At 33.9% G+C, this 17,804-nt stretch overlaps 2 protein-coding genes across 3 annotated transcripts; one reads left to right on the top strand and one right to left on the bottom strand.

The window, feature by feature from the left end:
- Positions 1-1,405: 1,405 nt before the first annotated feature.
- Positions 1,406-9,662, bottom strand: LOC109338137 (clathrin interactor EPSIN 2). Of its 2 annotated transcripts, XM_019575285.1 has the most exons (15): positions 9,542-9,662; positions 8,535-8,617; positions 8,315-8,366; positions 8,022-8,101; positions 7,865-7,943; positions 7,510-7,593; positions 7,236-7,381; positions 6,754-7,095; positions 6,319-6,360; positions 6,129-6,221; positions 5,851-6,056; positions 4,603-4,826; positions 2,525-3,677; positions 1,958-2,170; positions 1,406-1,915 (listed from the first exon to the last, which is right to left on the bottom strand). In XM_019575285.1, exons 2-15 carry the CDS (start codon positions 8,567-8,569, stop codon positions 1,722-1,724), a joined length of 2,943 nt encoding a protein of 980 aa, XP_019430830.1. In that variant the 5' UTR covers positions 8,570-8,617; positions 9,542-9,662; the 3' UTR covers positions 1,406-1,721. The 2 variants fall into 2 exon arrangements, with proteins under 2 accessions (XP_019430830.1, XP_019430829.1); XM_019575284.1 differs by having other exon boundaries at positions 1,406-2,170.
- Positions 9,663-14,145: 4,483 nt separating this feature from the next.
- LOC109338140 (pyruvate dehydrogenase E1 component subunit beta-1, mitochondrial) lies at positions 14,146-17,447 on the top strand. The gene is made up of 13 exons (XM_019575287.1): positions 14,146-14,270; positions 14,357-14,434; positions 14,516-14,563; positions 14,657-14,764; positions 14,863-15,012; positions 15,400-15,525; positions 15,674-15,807; positions 15,911-15,983; positions 16,104-16,169; positions 16,320-16,358; positions 16,450-16,574; positions 16,659-16,773; positions 17,033-17,447. Exons 2-13 carry the CDS (start codon positions 14,405-14,407, stop codon positions 17,099-17,101), a joined length of 1,083 nt encoding a protein of 360 aa, XP_019430832.1. The 5' UTR covers positions 14,146-14,270; positions 14,357-14,404; the 3' UTR covers positions 17,102-17,447.
- Positions 17,448-17,804: the final 357 nt, after the last annotated feature.

Genomic DNA, 17,804 nt, shown 5'->3' on the forward strand with positions numbered 1-17,804 from the left:
TATAACATGCATCATATCTAAATAAAATCCATGTTATGATTTTTCCAAGTTTTGATACATCTATCAAACACTATGTAAAGGCCTATTTGGTTACAAGAAAAATGTTTCATTTTTATTCATAATTATAAGTATGTACACATTATATTTCATCTTATATTTATACACATAATAAAAAAACATAAAAAGCAAAGGTTGTACACAAAAAAATAATTGTCCTTTTATTTTGTTTATAAAATTAGGGCCAAAATCCAATATGATTGACTTCGGGAAAACATAGATGGTGGCAAAACATAGATGGTGTTTTCAAATTATATGTGCTATTTCAAAATTTAGGATTTAAATGGAGATTTTTAAAGTTCATGCATGAATTTGAAAATTCTCAAATAAGTCAGACTTCTAGACTAATTTAACCTTACAATAATTTAAGTAGGTGAAAGTTGTGGTATGATAGGTAAGAAATGATACTCTATACAATAATAAAATTATTTGTTTTGTTTATTATAAGTGATGTGTTCAAATCTTATAAATAGTCTCTTACCTTATAAAGGTAAAACAACATATGTATCATGCATTATGCATACTCAACAATTTAGAATCTCTATACACTGGGCCTCCTTTAAAAGTTGTGTATAAAATATTTCACAAGCAAAAAACTGGCTCAAAATAATAAAAAAGTATCTTTTACAATGTGGTTAAAAGGTTCCCTAAAATAACCTCAATTGATAGGAACAATAAAGTCAAACTTCAACTTGGTCTAGTAAGGCTCCGTTATATCTTTAGGATAACCAAAAAGTGTAGAGTTCGATTTCTGTGAGCGATACTTGTTAGGAGGAGCAGTTACGCATTTCGAAAGAGATTAATTTCTTATTCGAAAGGTGAGACGATACATTTTGTAGTACCAAAAATATCGAACTTCAACGTTGAAAGTGCCAAAACTAGACACGAAAAATATAAAAAGACAGTTTAGTGACAAGGCTCGCACAAAAGAAATACAGACACCAAAAATCTTTTATGTCCAAAAATATATTGAATACATATAAACGGATGAGTAGATTACAAACCATTAAATGTATAAAAGAAAAGCATGGGGAGTTTCAACGCAAGTTCAATGACCCATATCAACACCATTTAGAAATATACTCAAAGAAGAGACAGGCTACAGCATCAAAAGCAACTATTGATTGCAATTATGAAGTCCAATATCTAATAGACTACACAACACTGGATACAAGGGCCTAATTTCGATTAAGTTTTTTTATAATCATATAACCTTGTAAATTACATAATATTTAACATATAGTTGCATAATTGTGATAAACATCCTTACATGAATTTCAACCTTTAAATGGAAGGCAAATATAAAAAAATACAATGAATATATTAAAAATATGAAGCCACCTGGTAGTGTACAAAAAAACGAGGAGCAAGCATAGAAAGCAATAACCCAAGTAAGGTTATTTTGTATCCAGTCAATGTTACACATAGCACCCAAAAAGAATGGTAATATAATATTTATAACAAGAATAAACATACATCACACCCGGTCACTCTACAGAAAAATTACAAGAAAGTACACCAACCACTATAAAATTTTCAAAGGTCAAGGTGTGGATATCATGAAAAGCACCACTGGTATGCCAATCTCTCTCAACTTGTAACAAAACAATCAAAGTAATTGTACTTCTTCACCTTGCTATCAAGGAATAATGCTTGATCAAGACTCATCTGTATCCACCATATGGCTGTTGAGAATAACCACCTGGACCCATCGCTGGGTTGTAATTATTTGGCATGTTCGACCCTTGATGATATCCTCCAGTAGGGGGTTGCATTTGGACTCCTTGCCCCATACCCATGTTGTTCATACCCATCTGCATTCCCATTGACGGATTCATGCCTCCATAGCCTCCCATACCCATGCCCATTCCATTGTTTGTCCCCATGCTCATACCCATACCATTGCCCATCCCCATGTTAGAACCCATCACTGGGTTTGGAGGAGGTCTGATAGCACCAGCACCAGCCCGACCTATACCTGAACCGGATCCCATAGCCTTGCCCATGGTGATAGTTGATGTTACAGCTTGTATGGTGGGCTTCTCCATTCTCTTTTCCTTCCTATTAATGGAGTCAAAGTCAATCCCAATATCCGCTAATGGATTTGTCTTGGCTGCATAAAAGAAAAAGCATTAAGATTAATAGGTTTTTCAGATAAGGTCAACATTCCAAATGACATATGTTGCAGAAACTTGAGCCCGTTATGTTTAACTAAACCCTTTCAATTTTCATTCCCTCATGTCACCTTGTTTTCATTATGTTCTTGTTCTGAAGATTTTTATACGAAACAGTAAAAGCAACATAGTATTGTTTTCAGTGTTTCCAATCTAAGTGAAAAGGTGGAAACAGAACAAGGTGGAGTGTTTTGCAAAATTCTATTAATAATAGGAGGAATTGAAAATAGAAATGCTTTCTTAGAGCAAACAAAACCTAAACAGGTTTTGAGAAGGTATAAGTAAGCACTCACGTCCAGATATATTCAAATTAACCAGTCCCCTGCTTAGTGTATCAGTCCAAATTGTTGATTTTGTCTCAAACTTGTCCTTGGATGGTTGAGAAACTAGAGAATTTGACCCCATTGAAGCAGCAATCTGTGAAGCATTAGGAGCAAGTGGTTGATGGGTAAACGGTGAGCTAAAGGGAGCTGCATTCCCCTGCTGACCAATGAAGCTCTGGTTGTTAAACTGTGATGCTTGATTAGTTGGAGAGTGAGAAGCCACAGGGAAAGTTGTGTGAGAAGGAGATCCTCCATGATGGGGAAAGTTTGTGCTCTGTGAAGGCTGACCTGTTGGCGCTTGTGGCTGGAAGTTCCCACTGTTCATATGCCCATTATATCCATTTTGGGACTGAGAAGACATGTTAGGAGCCCCTGGAGATCCACCCTGGGAGTTGAATCCACCATACATGTGACCACTTGATTGTGCAAGTTGACCACCTTGAGAAGCAAAAGGTGGCTGCACAGATTGGCCAGTTGACAATGAAAATCCGTGCAAGTTAGGTTGACCAGCATGAGATGAAAAGGTTTGTTGTCCATGTTGACTGGTAGGAGCCGGAAAAGGTGATTGTACTTGTCCTAGTTGGCCATTAGGAGCTGAAAAAGGAGATTGTACTTGGCCTGGTTGGCCATTTGGAGCTGCTGAAAAGGCTTGCTGGGGAAATTGACCCGCGGGAGCCGAAAAGCCTTGTTGTACAGATTGACTGGTTGCAGGTGAGAAACTTTGCTGGGTAAGTTCGCCAGTTGGTTCCGAAAACGGAGTTGCCATTTGGCCAGATGATGCTAAATAGGAAGGTGAAGCTTGAGAACCAGCAGGAGCTGAAATGTTTTGTGAAGCCATCCCAGGTAATGGCGCTGGAGGAAGAATGTCGGCCAGAATATCAGTTTCCTGCTGCGAAGATGACAAATCTTGAGACAGAAACTGAGAGTTTGTAGAGAAAGGTTGAGTGTCACCGGCACCAGATGCAGAGTATACAACAGAAAATGAGTCCCCAAACCCGAAGTTTGCATTATGAGCACTTGATTGGGATGGTTCAAAACTCTGATATGCCTGGGGTTGAGATGGAGCAGTTTCAGCAGAAGGAACAGCCTTGAATGGTGAGTCGCCAAATGGATCTTCAAAAGACTACCACAAATCAAACAAACAAATATATTATTTCAACAATTTACAAAGGGGCTGTTTGGTAAAGTTTACTTTACCACATTTCAGCTGTTTTTAAAAAGCTGTTTCATAAAAAACTACTTTATATTTGGTCAAGAGCTTGACTGCTTGAACTTCAATTTTTATTTTTATGGTTTTTTTATAATAAAAAAAGAAGCTACAATCCCCTCCTTAATTCAGGAATTGTTAGGTGTTTTTTTCTTGATTAATTCTAACCCACCAAAATCACTTTTCAAAATAACCCTCCTCAACATATCTCTTCACGAATTATTATTAATCTAAACAAATAACCTAATACCCTTTTTCGTAATTTACTAAGAAGAGGCTTAGAAATCAATGTTATGTCAATGAAAATGATTTATGATAGAGGATTAGGGCGTCATTCGGCCATCCGGCCCCACCTTGTGGGATAAAGGCTTGGTTGTTGTTGTTGTACTATGAAAAGGCAATTTTTTAACACATCAAACATAAAATTATTCAACTTATAATGAAATATAATTATAATCTATTTCTGACACCTATACCAAACACAGATCAAGATGCAGATGTATCTAAGATTTTACAAAGATAATTGCTGAAATAGTTGTGACCATTCTACAAATAGAAAACTTCTCCTACTTTGAAGAATTTTACCCATTCAATTTGGTATACAAAGAGGATTTAGTATTAATTACTATGGTGCATTTCTTGACAAAAACTCTCCCACCTAATAGTTACAGTCATGCATGCTAAATAAAAAATATCAGATATAAGGCATAAAGGTGAAAGTTGGAAGAATTCCAAGTCAAATATGAGCCCATTATTAATAGTACCGTGCCAATACAAAGAAAACAGGATCCAAATACTTTCTCACACTAGAGAGTAGAGAAGCAGTCAAACAAATGGCTACCTGATTGAAATTACTAGATCCAGCTGGTGGTGCTGCAAATGAAGCTGTTGAAACAGTGTCTGTATTCCCTTCAGGGGTTTCGGTTGCTGATGTAGTTGGCACAAGAGCCAAGGCAAATGAATCTGAGAGGGAGCCAAGCAAGTCCATTTCAACATTACTAGAGGTGGCTGGGGCAACATTATTAGACATGGCTAGGGCAACATTATTAGATATGGCTGGGGCAGCTGAGAAGAAACATAAAAATAATCATCATTGTTAAAATCTCTTTAAGACCATCAATTTTAAACTTAAACCACAAAGTACTACTCATTGATAATTCATCAAATGTCCCCTAGGGGTGGCTGGGGCAACACTATTAGACTTGGCTGGGGCAAAATTATATTAGATATGACCGGGGCAGCTGAGAAGAACATATGAATATCATCATTATTGAAATCTCTTTAGAACACCAATATTAAGCTTCAACCACAAATGACTACTAATTAATAATTCATCAAATGTCCCCTAGGAACATGGCATTGATTTTACAAGTATACTGAATCAAAATGTTGAATGAATGCCATATCTTGGCCATAAACAATGCTATGCCGCTCTGTCATAAACTATTGGATCAGAATTATGAGCATCACTAGTGAGTGGCCAATGTTTCCCACAATTAGATAAGTGAATTCTTCTTATTAAAGGATCATATGATTCGGTTTCATAAGTCTGTCAAATTTATGCATAAAATGGTGCATGCATACCACTCCAGTCTGTATCACACCAAGTCACATGAAAAACACTACAATCACTAGAATCATCAATAACACCACCCATCTCAAAGTCCTTGTTCCCTGACTGTGTATGCACCAGAGACATGCCACAGAATGCCTCATTAAAACAATTTTCTAAGAGTGACATGCCCATGGTGCTTAGGACCATAAATCAAATTGTTAGAATTTAGGAGAGATAAGAGAGACATACTCAGAAACACTTAAGGGGTGATCTAAAGAGAACTTCAACTCTAATGCAGATGTATGCAAGAAATATAGAATGAAGAACATATTATAAAACATTCAATCCAACAATTGGAATAGCAACCCCACCTCCACCACTCTAACTGAAAGATGATACACTAAATAATGTAAACAAACGTAAATATAAAAAAATATCTAACTCAACATGCTCAAGATTTTTTCGAACAAGGAGTAACAGTTACAATCATACTGAAGAGAATCATGATATAGTACTATAAGGAACTATTCACACCTGCTGGAGGAACACGTGGGTCAAAATAGTCATCAGGGGGCGCAATTTCCTGATTTCCATATGCTGCACTACTGGCAGCAGTTGCTTCAATTGGATTATTGCTTACAGAAGGAGAAGATCCTGTAGGAGCAGCAGTTTGGCTTGGATTATCATTTGCATGAGGAGATGAACCTCTTGGAGCAGATCCTGCTGAAGTTTCTACATCTCTGCAATCAAGATAACATCAGTAACAGATTGTGTTTATAAAGAAGTGCTTCTTGTAGTATATAAATTCATACCTTTCGCTGTGTACAGGGCTCCGAGATTCACCAACAGCTTCTTCATAACTGGGAGGAGCACCTATACTTTGTTCAGAAATTTTTCGCTCAAGCCTGCCCATTTGTATTGCACATGATCAATATAAAAGATGATGGGCATCAATATGCAAAACAGAGAGGGAGAGAGAGAGTATCCCTATAACGAATTTACCTTGCTTCCAGAGATCGGTCATCAGGTTTAGCGTTGCTACCTCTGAGAAATGATTGCATCAATAACCAAGTTAGAAGCATGAACGATGTTCATCATAGAGCAATGAATATCACACTAGTCCCCATATTCTCATGATAAATGAGAAGAAAATTGGAGCAAGTAGTGAAATTCATTAGTATTTTCTATACTTAATGTTATAAAACCATAACCCCAACAAATAGTTTGCAAACTTCTTTATCCTTTTTATTTAAGTATAAGAATGATATAAGTTAGAAAACAAATTATATTGAGGGAGTACATTTTTATTTCAAGTTAACAAATAAAATAAGCCTTTATATTGCAGTATAAAATTGAGCATAAACCCTTGAGCTCTTCCTATAATATTTTTAAGATAAAATAACAGTTTATTGATACACACTGTCTATAGATTTGTACCGAGATGAGTGTCCATCATCCTCATAACTACGATCACGGTCTCTATCAGAGCTCCTGCTTCTTGATTCATTTTTGTAATCAACACTTTGACTTCTTCCCCTGGTGTCCTCATCTCTGTAACCATCCCTGCCATAACGTTCCTCATAATCTCTGCTATACCGATCTCCATCGCGACTAGACCGATCATCATCCCTATAGCCCCCTTCTCTTTCTCTTCCATAACCATGGCCATTTCTATCTTCCTCCCTGTTTCCGTAACGATCATCATCATATCTGTCACCATAGGCACTATTTGAATATGATCCAGGCCTATACATTCCATCAGATGGATTGTTGCGAAACCTGGACAACCATATAAGACAATTAATGTTGTCTCAAGATTGAGAAACCCAAATAGACACAAACATATTTCACATACCGAATCCTGTGACCTCACATTAAAGCCAAAAGACATTCAATAAAATTAACGAGAGGAAACATACTTGTCCCTGTTTGCAGCAGCCTTCTGCCTAACCTCAATGATTCTTTCTTTATCATTCACAAGGAGAACAAGACTCTGAGATTTTCTCCTGACATTGTTTCCCTGATCTCTTCCGCTGGAATCAATGTACTGAAATTCGGACAAGGTCTGTTCATATGACAATTACCATTTATCAGGTTGGATTAAGTTTAGTAGATCATTTCAACAAAACTACCTGCATAGCAATTAACTACAAGTATATAAAATTTAAGTAGGTTTGAGTAAATGGAAATTACTGATATTTGGTAAGCATGTTCTCTGATCTCATCTATGACTCGTTCTGACCCATTAGCCACCAAATACTCTAGTACTGTCAAAGCCTGTGATTAAGCAACGAGCAGTTAGTATAGATACATATCATATAAGAAAAGAACTATAGTCTAAGAATTCTTAACATACAAGAACCCGCCATGATTTCAAAGGATATAAACAAGTGGAGACAAAAGTCATAAATATAGTACTTGCATGGGTACGCTGAAGTGCTGATGGAACAATACATATCATTTCAACATAAATAAATAAATAAGAGAAACAATATTAGCAGCATCTAGGAGCAAATGCAACTAAAAGGTAAAATAGTGGGGTGAAAACCTTGTAAACATGCCGCCAATTCTTTCCAGTGTCATTAATTCGCTTCCAGATTACTGCCATTATCATCTGGTATTCATGACTGCAGCGGTGCTCAAAAATGAGATTCTTTGTAGTCATATAATTTAATATATCGAGTATAAAATTAGGAGTTGCTTACGGGTTTCTGGTTGCCTGAGCAATATCTGCAAGAAGTGTTCCATGAGGACCCCAAGGTTCATTGCTGGTAGCATCAAGAACCTGTAAGAGGGAATAGAAGACAACTAATCAAATTTAGATTTTGTAATAAAAGACTATAAAATTCATAAATTTAAGAATAATCAACATTTACTTCATGAGCAAGAATCATAGTAATATAAAGTCGGACTTCAGATAAATCCTTGAACAAAGTATCTTGCTAGATTTGTGCAGTCATAGTTTAACAGTGGACTTTCAAAAGCAAAAAACCTTTACCTTCTGTTCAATCCCAGGAACTTTCAGCACTTTCTTATTTACTCCTCTTTTACTGCAAGAATACAAGGAAGAGTAACACATTTGTTTAGGAATTAGACAACATCCATTAGATAATAAGGCTGGGCTCTGAAATATCAATAAACGCCTAAAGTAGCAATTATATACATGTCAAATTGAAGAATGAAACACACATTAATAAACAATAAAAAGTAATACTTACAGGTCCCTAACAGTTTGACCAATAACCTTCTTCATTGTAGCCGGTGTTCAGCACAAGCTATAAACCAGCACCAAGGCACTAATCTGCAATGTACAAATAAAACTCACTTCAATTTTTTTTGCCACGCACTAGTTCAAGAAAAGCTTAGTATTTCAAAACAACATTAAGATTACTTGAATTCCAATCAGATATTTTCAAGTGTTACTATCTGTTTGTCCTTGTACAACTTGTACTTGAATATCAGTTAACAGTAATTTTAAGAAAATGGCAATTGGATAGAAACTTGATTTATTTATAAAGGAAGACACATCCAGCAGAAATAAACAAATACCAATATCTGGTATATGACAATAGAAAGGAGAACCATGCATGTTTAAAGTGAAAATTTAAGCCTTTACATGGAGGAACATGCTTGGGTGTAAAATCTGAATTTGAACATTACCGAGTGCCCTTCAATTATATAAAATCATTCAAAAAACTTAAAACTACTAATAGAAAGTCAACAAAGAAATCCAAAATCAAATCCTATATGAATCTTCAGAGATCAATCCAAATTCTCAAACAAATTGCTATAAACATCATCATGTGGATTATCATATCTAACAATGTCCAAACAATTGCAAAGTGTGGAAGAACACATAAAATAAACTAACAAAACGGCTACCGCTGAAATGGAAATAACAAATAAAAAACAAAAGGGGGCATCAGAGCTGAATCTAAACCCAAAACTAATGACTTCAATACAATAACAACCAAAACCTGATTCAAGCATAATTGAATTGGGAAGAACAAATAAAAACGAACTGATGAAATCAGAGCTAAATCTATTATTTTGGAATAAATGATAAAACAAAAATTAAACATCAATGTAAAACACAATAGATGGATATATAAGAAATGAATCATAAAATATTATCAAAATAGAGATTAGAAAACAGATCCAAGACATTGAAATGAAGGGGGAAACGATGAGATCTGGGGAAATGGAAAAGAGATCAAAAACCAACCTAATCTCAATCCGAATGGGAACAAGGAATTGGTATGATGTGATTGTGAAAACGTTAGAGAGAGAGAGAGAGAGAGCGACGAGAGAGAAAGAGATCAATGTTCCTTTTTTGTGTGAATTGTTTGTATTTGAAATGTTTGAATGAAAGCCTCAAACAAAATGATGGAAAATAATAAGAATGTGTAAGATTAAATAGTATAAAGTTTCATTATATCATTTAAAATGTTTAAAAAAATTAAGAGTTCGATTTTTGAGAATGACAATTAAAAATAACACATGTCAATAAGATCTCATTTTCTTACTAAAAAAAGAGAAAAATCATTGATAGTATAAAATCAAAATGAAAAATAGAAAAAGAAAAAGCAAATATTAATTAATGAACATAAAGAATACGTTGGTGGGTGTGCTGTCAGATGCTTCTCTCTCTACCCAATTATTAATGGAATATTTATTTACCCTCTTTTTTTATTCTTTTTTACATTTCTCTTACTTGTTTATCAATTATTTAACCTCAAAACAATAGATACTCAACAACCACCTCCTCAATTCTATGTATATTTGATTAACGTTTCATTCCTTAATACAAAACATAATTTTAGACTTTGTAACTCGCTCCAATTCAAATTTAATTTTGACCAATTCAAATCTTAGAAACTAGATACAATATGTTTTTTATGTTAGATATATGGCTAATTCTTTGAAAAGCTCTTTTTAGTTTAGACACCTAACAAACTACAGGAATGATAACACCCTCTAATTTTATAAGCGATTGAAAGCTACTAATTTTGGTATCACAATTAATTAGGTCCCAATAACCTAATGTTCAAGTTTCAACTACTATAAACTCAATCTTTCTAAGGATACTCTCATCAATAACTTTGGAAGATAATCGGAGGATAAGTGAGAGTTTAATTTATCTTAAAGAATACAACTTTTTCTTAGGAACTTGAGTCCATTACTAATCTCATGCATGAACTCTAAAATGTATTCTCCATTCCTAGGTGTGGAGCTATAGCAAATCTAATAATTATTCAGTCAAATTTACTCAAATCCAATAATTATTCTTAATTTCTTTCCTACTTATTTTATTGGTTTGGAAGGATTTATACTCCATGGATGGAAATTTATGCTTGAATTAGATAAAATTATCATAGACAATAAAATCAGTTTTTGTCGAGTATTTGACACAATAATATATCTCAAGTTTTAATCAACCCAGCCATATGGTACATGAGTTTGATTCATTTTCCTTCCCTATTCGCTACATAAGTTTAACACACACAAAAACTAAGTCACATTTTTTAAGGAACACTAAGTCACTAAGTCATATTTAGCTGCCATTATTAAATCTTAATCATTGCAATCTTTTACAAAGTTGAAGTTCATCGAGAAGACTTTCAATAAGATTAATGTATTTCTTGCCATGGTTCATTCCGGATTTCTCTGAAACTGCATAAATTTAAAAAAAAAGGTTAATATTGAGTATGACTATTTACATGAAAAAAGTGTAACATTTATGCACGTGTAAAAATAATCATTTTCGGCCTATGAATTTCTTACACCAAGCATGCACCTTTATTGGGACAATGAGATATATATTTGGCTGCCACATTTTTTGGAGTAAGACTCCTCTCAAGTAATGGAGAGGTAAATGACTTTTTCCTTTGTATTTTAAGGGTAAAAATGTAATATCATTTTAAATAAAAGGGATATGAATGTCAATGTGTATTACATTTTCTTTACTTTTACATAGCACTTGCTTCTCCATTAATGGAGTCCATTTTTTGATAGATTGCAAATGATTTCTTATTTCAATCATGCCTTTTGAATAAAAAGTGAACAGAAGGAAAACACGAAAACTGCATTTAAATTCCAATACTATCATATTCTTTGCTATTGGGTATGAGTTTAAAATCTATGTACTATAACATAAAGTTTTTTATACTGTCAGCACATTATCTATCATTGATTTGTAATACTTTTATTTAAAAGTGATACTAGCAAACAAATGAATGGTAGAGATTTACTGACAGTATAAAAATCAATTCCACCGTTAGTGTACACATATTAAATATTGTGTTTAAAATACACTATTTACCATTTGCCTTCCAAAATAACAATATCACTGCCTTCTTTTCCTTCATTAACAAACCACTTTTAGTAAAAAAATTCAAGAAGACTCATGTTTTCCCTTCCAAAATAACAAACATGTGTTTCTTGTGGTCATAAACTTAAACCCATATGATAAAAGACTCACCTTCTTTGACAAGTAGAGAAATGAAGACTAAGATGAAATACTACTGACCACAAGTATTTTTCAACCCCAAGTATAATGCATGATATTTATAACCTTATTATTAAATTTCCAAAAATAATTTTATTAGCTAATTCATAACGTTATTTAATTTTAAAAAGAAAATATTTTAATTAAAAAATAATTAAGAACAAAAGAAATCAGATTGATTGTTATCCACTTATCATTTTAAGAGACAACAAATATAATACTAATGATCAATTTCGAATAAAAGTTAGCTACAACACAAACTATAATATTACTATTAAATTTAAAATAAATTTATTAATTAATTTATATAGTTGTATATATTTTTTAAAATATTTTAATTAAAAGGAATTAACAACAAAAGACATATTGATTGTGAATTAATTTCCCATCTTGAGAGATGATATAGGAAATAATAATGATTAATCGTGAACCAAATTCCTATTATGAGAGATGATATAGGAAATAATATTGATCATAACTGTTTTTCAAATCGTAGTAAAAAAAGTGAATATGGCATGTATCTTAACCTTACCCGATCCCAAATATTAATCATGTCATTTTCTTGAACTTAGACTTGATCCTAGACCTGAAGCTAACCTGATCCTAAATATCGATCAAATCAGACCTTAAATTCGATTTGTCCCTAGACCCGATTAAATATAATGTACACTTATTTTAGATAAAGACTTCTCGATATTATTTATTATTATGAATATATAATTTGACAATATAGAATAATATATATATATTATTAATCATAAAAAATTAGAGAATCAATAATACCTTCGACGAAAAGATATCATTATTTTGTACATATTTAAGTAAAAATACATACAAACATGATGAGTGAGTGATTATTGGTCGGGTCGGGTTATAATTTGTCCCCACTCGACTCTAAATATTGATCGAGTCTATTTTTTAAACTCGAACTCAACCCTAGACCTAACCCTATTTAAGCATGATAATGATCGAAACGTGTCAGGTGAGTGAATATGGTCGAGTCCTACTCACCCCTAATATATAGAATTAGAGCTTAATGTCCTTAAAAATATTTATATCGTTAATATATCATTACTATTTATTTATTTATATTTATATATATAGCAGGCAGAAAATATATAAAAAAAGACATTATTATTAGATACTATATATTTTCTAATAAAAGTACCCCATTTATTTAAAAAAACATTTTTATTTATAACATTGTATGAGTCATATATAATGTTATTGTATAATAATCCTTAACTCTTCAAAAAATAATCTAAATGAATGACAAAATAATACAGTGACTGTTTATGAATCATTACATTGACATTGTGAAGACATTACACTCATATATCTATACACTAACAATGTAAAAGTTTTTAAATCCTTAACACATCATTTATTTGTTAATTATTATTGATTCATGTATAAAAGTTAGTTACATATAGCATTGGCAATTAGGGCGGCCATGCCCGCCCTATCCATGTCCACACAATGCCCGCCAAAATTAGGGCGGCATGGACATGCCCGTTTTAAAATAGGACATGAAATATCATGCATTGCACACCCTAAACATGAGCAGAGTGGGCTTGCGGCCACCCTAGATTAAAAAAATAACTAAAAATAACATAGTACTTTAGATTACATACACAGTGACAGACATATTAAAAACACATAACATAACATCTTAATTTTGTATTAAATGGACATGCATTTAATTGGTAAGACTATTATATTTTGAAAAATTGTTACATGCATAAGTGGTGAGAACATGAATTACTTTTGTCATAGTTGACTCATCGAATTTCTTATTTCAGTGTTCATTGATGCCAATAGGCCGCCCTCCCCGCCCATTTGAAATGCTAATGGGCAAAAATGACAGATTGGACGAACATTTTAGGGCGTAAGAAAACAATTTTCATGCCTTGCTCGCCCAAAATGTTCGGGCGGGCGAGCGAGCTCCATAGGCTTTGCCCAAATTGCCAATGATAGTTAGAGATGATATAGTAGTAGTTGTATGAAAAATTTGTTGAATAATGTATATATACTAAACTTATAAAAATATATTTTGAAAAGTAGTTTTATTTTTTATTTTTTACCACAAAACAAACGGCTTGTTAATGGTTGGTGAGTTAGAGTGCGGGGTGATGAAAGGCATGCCTCGTGTACCTACTATGTCTGAGTTTGCAATAAAAGAATAAATCAATTACATAAATGAATAAATCAATTTTGAAAAGATATAAAAGTGAAGATGTTGGTTAAAGGGGAAGGAAGTGACTAATAATAATATGACATAATTTGAATTTAATTACTGAAAATATTATATAATAATAGTTGGGGTGGAGGGTTGGTGCGGCATTCATGATTTTTGAGTCTGTGACTATCAGAATCGGATTCCCTTCTTTCTCTGAGACTCTGAGACTCTGAGATCTATAGAAACTCTCTCCCTCCTTCCACACAGGTATACCTTTAGATCCTTCTTTCTTTCCTTCATTCCTTCATTCCTTATTCCTTATCACTCACTCTCTTTTCTTATTCTCCATTTAGCTGCTGCTGCTGCTTCTTCTCTTTCTTTATTCATTTCAATCCTCAAACATGATGTTGGGTGTTTTAAGGCACAACAAGGTATCTCTATATATCCTCTCAATTTCAGTTCCATACTCCTATTTATTTATTAATTAATTAATTAATTATTGCAACACACAGAGTATTGTTCGCCCCGCTTTCAGAGCTTTCTCTTCTTCTGCTAACCAGGTTTGGTTTGGTTTGGTTTGATTTGATTTGATTTGATTTATAGTAAATAATTAGAATAAGTGAATTAAGGCATAAAATATGGGTTAAACGCAGATGACAGTGAGAGATGCTCTGAACTCTGCTCTGGATGAGGAAATGTCTGCTGATCCTAAAGTGTTGTTGTTGGGTGAAGAGGTTGGCGAGTATCAGGGTGCTTATAAGGTTCGCTCCATTAATTCATTAATTCATTCATTTATCAATTATCATCATCACTCCATGGATGTTTAATCTTGTTTCTTTGTTCTCCTTACACTTTTCAGATATCCAAGGGGTTGCTCGATAAGTATGGCCCTGAAAGGGTTCTTGACACTCCAATTACCGAAGCTGGCTTTGCTGGGATTGGAGTTGGTGCTGCTTACTACGGTCTAAAGCCTGTTGTCGAGTTTATGACTTTTAACTTCTCCATGCAGGTAGGTTACTCTTCAATTTATCTTATCATTTACATTCTTTCTTTCTTAATTTGACTCTCAGCTTTATGTTTTTCCAACTTCCCTAAATTCTGGAATTTCATTGCTTCTCAAGTCTTATTCTTATGGATAAATCATGTTGGAAGTTAAATTCTGTTTACTCTGAGCGACATCATATTCTTATTATGTTTGCAATCTTAATCTTAATGTTGGATATTAATAAGTTGAAACAGTAAAAAATTGTAAGGAATGTCATGTTAGCATGTTTAGTGATGACATTTAGTTCTGGGCTTCATTTGTTATGTAAACAGCTGCATTATTTTGTCTTATCAGCTTCATGATCAGTTTACTCCCACTCATTGTGCCATTATATTTTAACTTCTGTTATAGGCAATAGATCACATAATCAATTCTGCTGCAAAATCAAACTACATGTCTGCTGGGCAAATATCTGTACCTATTGTATTTAGAGGGCCCAATGGTGCTGCTGCTGGGGTTGGTGCTCAGCACTCTCAAGTATGGTTCTTCTCACTATCTTCTTTTATGTAAAATAATTATTTAACTAGTTCTGTCCATCCCCTCTTGAATTTAATCTGATTATAATGTTACCATTGAGCACAAATAGTTTTAGGTTTTGTCACTATTCACTTTGCTTTTGATGCAGTGTTATGCAGCCTGGTACGCCTCTTGCCCTGGATTGAAGGTATTGACACCATATTCAGCTGAAGATGCTCGTGGTTTACTTAAAGCTGCTATAAGGGACCCTGATCCTGTTGTTTTCCTGGAAAACGAGCTGTTGTAAGTTGTGCTATGTGATCAGTACATTAAAATGAATAGTTTAAAATTATCAACATCATTTCTTGTTTAAAAGTTATTTAATTTAATGAGTTATGTCCTCTAGATATGGTGAGTCATTCCCTGTTTCAGCTGAAGTTCTCGATTCCAGTTTCTGCCTTCCCATAGGAAAAGCTAAGGTGATTAATTATCAATAGTATATGAGATATATGTTACTTATGATTCTTGAAGCGATACTTATATGCAATAATGCATTCTTATTGAATCTCTGATTGCTGAATGCATTAACCCTGTAACAGATTGAGAGAGAAGGAAAAGATGTGACTATTACAGCCTTCTCAAAAATGGTTGGCTTTGCTCTAAAGGTTTGGTTATCTTGCTTTTAAATATTAAGTAGTTAGTTTTTGGGATTTCTCGGTGTTTTATGTTTTTTTAAAGAAGAATCAGATTTGCTAACCCCTCTGCTCTCCAAAGAAGAGAGAACATTTATGATTAACACTTTTGCTTGGTTTTAGGCTGCTGAAATACTGGCAAAGGAAGGAATCAATGCAGAGGTAAGCCTGGCAATGCAAACAATTTGTAATGAAGCCCAAAAAAAACTATATTTTGGTTATGTTAACAGTGAGTGATGGTTTTGTTACATAGGTTATAAATTTGCGTTCGATCAGGCCACTTGATAGATCCACAATCAATGCTTCAGTCCGGAAAACCAACAGACTGGTTACAGTTGAAGAAGGGTTTCCTCAGCATGGTGTCGGCGCTGAAATCTGGTTTGTCTCTTTACGCTGGCATATTTTGTCTATTGCTGCTTAACTCATGGAAATCATGTAATTTTATACAATTCTCTTGAACAGCGCTTCTGTCATTGAAGAGAGTTTTGGTTATCTTGATGCACCAGTTGAGAGAATTGCTGGGGCTGATGTTCCTACGCCTTATGCAGCCAATCTGGAGAGATTGGCTTTCCCCCAGGTAATGCTTTCTTAAATACTAACTTTGTTTCCTGTGAATTTCTAAAGCTGATAGAGAAGACTTGTTTTCTTAATCTGCACATAGATCCAAGAATGTATCCCTATTTTAAATGGGTGAAAATAATGGCCTTGAGATGATGGCTTTGTATGACAAAAGTTGTATCTGATTTATAAAAAAATGCGAATTGGTTTGAAGAATTTTGGTACATGACTGAATATTGTTCAAATTTGTTTGCTTACTAGTATATGTGGATGTACAGGTTGAAGATATTGTTCGTGCTGCAAAGAGAGCATGCTACAGATCTGTGCAAGTGGCTGCAACTGCTTAATTTTGTTTTAATGTCTGGGTTAGTTCATTGTAATACTTGATGTTACCAAAAACATTGCCCCCCCTACCCCCCAATTTTCACCATAAAACAGCAAAAAGAAATCGCAACCACAAAGTGCTGGTTTTACTCATGGATTAGTCCTTGTTTAAAAGATTCTGATGTATGCATAATGCTCTGCCTAAAGATTCAGGAGTTACAGATGCTATATATCCATCTGAGAGGAACTTCATGTTTAATAACTTGGATTACATTGGCGCAAGGCTGCAAGTTGTGTTTTTTTGGGTTTGTACTGAACAATAACTAAGTTAACTTTCTGAATACATTATTGAGTTTCTTTCTATTTCCAGAGAACCACTTGCAGCAAGGTCTAAGTTGTTGTTTGCTGATGTTGGACATGAGGTGAGGGTTCCACACCTTATGTTTAATTATTGTTTGAGTTATAGGTCCACTTAATAATATGGGCAGCAATTAGTGTCAATTGACCTTGTAGCTGAGCTTATGACGTCGTTGGATTTATGTAACCGACCACCCATAGTGCGAGTAATGTTTAGATGTTAATTATTAGTGTCAATTGGATCCAAGAAAGTACAGAAAATTAGAGTGGAATGTTATATTTGTCATTTACTCTTCCCTGAAGCTTATGTGGGAGTTTTTTTGCCCACTTAGTGCAGACTTTTATATTGTTAGAAAAATGTTTGACTTT

This window comes from Lupinus angustifolius, unplaced genomic scaffold, assembly GCF_001865875.1.
Source record: "Lupinus angustifolius cultivar Tanjil unplaced genomic scaffold, LupAngTanjil_v1.0 Scaffold_18_56, whole genome shotgun sequence".
Lineage (NCBI taxonomy): Eukaryota > Viridiplantae > Streptophyta > Magnoliopsida > Fabales > Fabaceae > Lupinus > Lupinus angustifolius.

Excerpts from the sequence above, each read along its gene's own strand:
- LOC109338140 (XM_019575287.1), top strand. The coding sequence starts at position 14,405 with ATGATGTTGGGTGTTTTAAGGCACAACAAG. Across the intron at positions 15,984-16,103 it reads TTCCCATAGGAAAAGCTAAG|ATTGAGAGAGAAGGAAAAGA; the intron begins GTGATTAATTAT and ends ACCCTGTAACAG. Across the intron at positions 16,170-16,319 it reads TGGTTGGCTTTGCTCTAAAG|GCTGCTGAAATACTGGCAAA; the intron begins GTTTGGTTATCT and ends GCTTGGTTTTAG.
- LOC109338137 (XM_019575284.1), bottom strand. The coding sequence starts at position 8,569 with ATGAAGAAGGTTATTGGTCAAACTGTTAGGGACCT. Across the intron at positions 7,944-8,021 it reads GCTCAGGCAACCAGAAACCC|TCATGAATACCAGATGATAA; the intron begins GTAAGCAACTCC and ends GCACCGCTGCAG. Across the intron at positions 6,057-6,128 it reads AGCCCTGTACACAGCGAAAG|AGATGTAGAAACTTCAGCAG; the intron begins GTATGAATTTAT and ends TCTTGATTGCAG.